The 2,687-nt window shown below is 44.0% G+C and overlaps 1 protein-coding gene across 1 annotated transcript; it reads left to right on the top strand.

The window, feature by feature from the left end:
- Positions 1–385: 385 nt before the first annotated feature.
- Positions 386–1,690, top strand: LOC127527578 (uncharacterized protein F54H12.2-like). The gene has a single exon (XM_051926683.1). The coding sequence runs from the start codon at positions 386–388 to the stop codon at positions 1,688–1,690; it is 1,305 nt and encodes a 434-aa protein (XP_051782643.1).
- The last annotated feature ends 997 nt before the right edge of the window (positions 1,691–2,687 follow it).

Here is a 2,687-nt window from a genome sequence, read left to right as displayed (position 1 = left end):
CCCCGGGTTCTCTGGGGCCCCAGTGATGTACGGATCGGGGATCGGAGGAATATTTTGTGGTCTGTTTAGAAGAGCTTTACCTCTCTTGAAAAGAGGATTCGAAATTGTCAAACCGCACATTAAATCAGCCGCCAAGAATATTGTCAAAGACGTGGTGGCGGAGGCCATGTCCGGAGCTATGACACGAGGAAGTGAAGAAAATCAAGGGGGGTCGGGTCTGATGGTCATGAGGAAAACTAAACGTAAGAGACCTTCTGGGTCACGCGCAGGACCCATCCTCAAAAAGACACGCCGTTCAGCTTTTACATCATTTCCTTCTCACCGCCACAAGGATAAGTCCCGCACCTGCAGAAAAAAGAAATCGAAAAACATTTTTTAACTCAAAATGTCTTTTGTTCATCGCATGTCTCAAGAGTGTGTAAAATCCGAACTGGACTTGTTTACGGTACCCTATACTCAGACTAGCGTAGAAAAAAGCATCTACGTCGAGGTGCCCCCTCTCTCGGCTCTATCTGAAGTCGCTCCGCTAGAGTTTCTGATTACTGGGAATGGTGAAGACTACTTGGACCTGAATAATACGCTTCTTCACATCCAATGCCAAATCGTCAATGCCGACGGAACTAATCCGCCACCCGTGGCCAAGGTAGCCTTTGTTAATTATCCGATAGCCTCTTTATTTTCACAAGTGGATGTGACCCTGGGAGACCGATTAATATCCCAGAGTTCCAGCCTTTACCCGTACAGGGCCCTTTTTGATGGACTGCTAAATTACAGCAATGAAACTCTCAGGTTCCAATTTGCGTCGGGTCTTTTTTACAAAGACACGGCCAACGAACATGAAAGCACAGCCTTGGACGGTCCGAATGAGGGATTCAAAAAAAGAAACGGCTATACATCCCAGGGTAAAACAGTAGAACTCCTCGGACCTATTCATTCTGACCTATTTTTTCAAGAAAAATTAATTCTAAACGGTGTGGACGTCAGAATTAAAATGGTGCGGAGCAAAAATGAATTCTGTCTGATGTCCGGAGATGCCGAGCGCTACAAAGTAAACATTTTATCCGCCTCTCTTTTTGTCAAGAAAGTGAAAGTTTCAGCGGCTGTGAAATTGGGACACGCTCACGCTCTCACAAACGCCATTGCCAAGTACCCCATGGAAAGAGTGAATATGAAAGTTCTCAGTATGCCTGCTGGGATACGTGTGAGCAATCAGGAGAATTTGTTCTTGGGACAGCTGCCCAAGTACGTGGTCATAGGCATGGTGGACAATGAGGCCTTTTCGGGGGATTTCGCTAGAAATCCCTTCAATTTCAAGCATAACCATGTGGAGTTCCTGGCCTTGTATTTGGACGGAGAACAGATTCCAGCCAAGCCCTTTCAACCCAATTTTGCTAATGACAACACAGCTCGAGAATATTACAACCTCGTGTTGGCCTCCGGAAAGCATTTGAAAGATCAGCCTCTAGCCATCAGCCGTTCTGACTTCTCCCGGGGATACACCCTGTTTGCCTTTGACTTGACACCTGATCAAGAATGCGGGGACCATTTCTCATTGGTGAAAACAGGGAACATGAGATGTGAAATATGCTTTCGACAGCCTCTACCCCACACTGTGAATCTAATAGTGTACGCAGTCTTTGACAACATTATTGAAATAAACCAGAGAAGAAACATCCTTTATGATTACTAAAAAAGCATGAACACCCTGTAGATCGAGGAACTCATGGCCAGCAACCCGTACACAGAAAAAACTGTTTTACGGAGTGTTGGCGTGCGATGAGCTGCCTAAAAAAATACTTACGGATCTCCCGGCCATGATCATAGTCAACACTCACCGTCAACATCAACCCGGAGAACACTGGTTGGCGATATACCTCAGAGAAGATGGAACTGGAGAATTTTTTGACTCCTATGGAGCCCCACCAGACTTTATCTATTTTCCTGAGGAAATATACAACTTTTTAAACAGAAACTGTAAAGAAATTATTCACCATATCCGACAGCTTCAAAGCTGGTTCTCCAACGTTTGCGGACAGCACTGTATTTTTTTCCTGCATCACAGAGGAAAAGGACGCTCTTATAAAGAGATCATGAACCAAAAACGATTATATGGTTCAAAATTTTGTCAGTACCTTGTCTAAGAATATTTCAAGAAGTTTTCAGGAGTACCCCTGTATGCAAAGCTCTATGATTTGTAATTATCTTAATAAAGAATAGACATTCTGTATAATCAAATGTAATATTTTATTAAACAAAAATAATTACATTTCAATAAGGAATCCATTCATTCTTTTTACGAGATTTGATTTTCTTGCCAACAGGTGTAGCGGAAGCAGCAGCAGAGGCAGTGATAGAGGCAGCGGCCCCCTCTGGGGAGGAAGGTTTGAAACTCTCTAAAAGTTCTCTCGTGTCGGCATCTGGCACAACAGAGGACGGGATATTCAAATCGGCCAGGGCCTTAACAAATTCTTTCCACCCCCTAGGTCTCCGATAGGACGGAATGTTGTGTCGGGCGGTCAAGTTCCGCATTAGATCGACCATATTCGTCCCGGGTAAAGGTTCTCCACGAAGCACAAACTCTTCCAAGCCATTCCAGTAGGTTGTATTAGGGTTATACGACATTTTCTGTAAAATAATTTCTGTGTATTTCTTTGATTTATCCGGCGCACTTTTCAAAATCTCATCGT

Source organism: Erpetoichthys calabaricus, chromosome 4, assembly GCF_900747795.2.
Source record: "Erpetoichthys calabaricus chromosome 4, fErpCal1.3, whole genome shotgun sequence".
NCBI lineage: Eukaryota > Metazoa > Chordata > Cladistia > Polypteriformes > Polypteridae > Erpetoichthys > Erpetoichthys calabaricus.
Note: the sequence above shows the minus strand (reverse complement) of the source record. Positions and strands in the feature narration are given on the sequence as shown.

Excerpts from the sequence above, each read along its gene's own strand:
- LOC127527578 (XM_051926683.1), top strand. The coding sequence starts at position 386 with ATGTCTTTTGTTCATCGCATGTCTCAAGAGTGTGTAAAATCCGAACTG.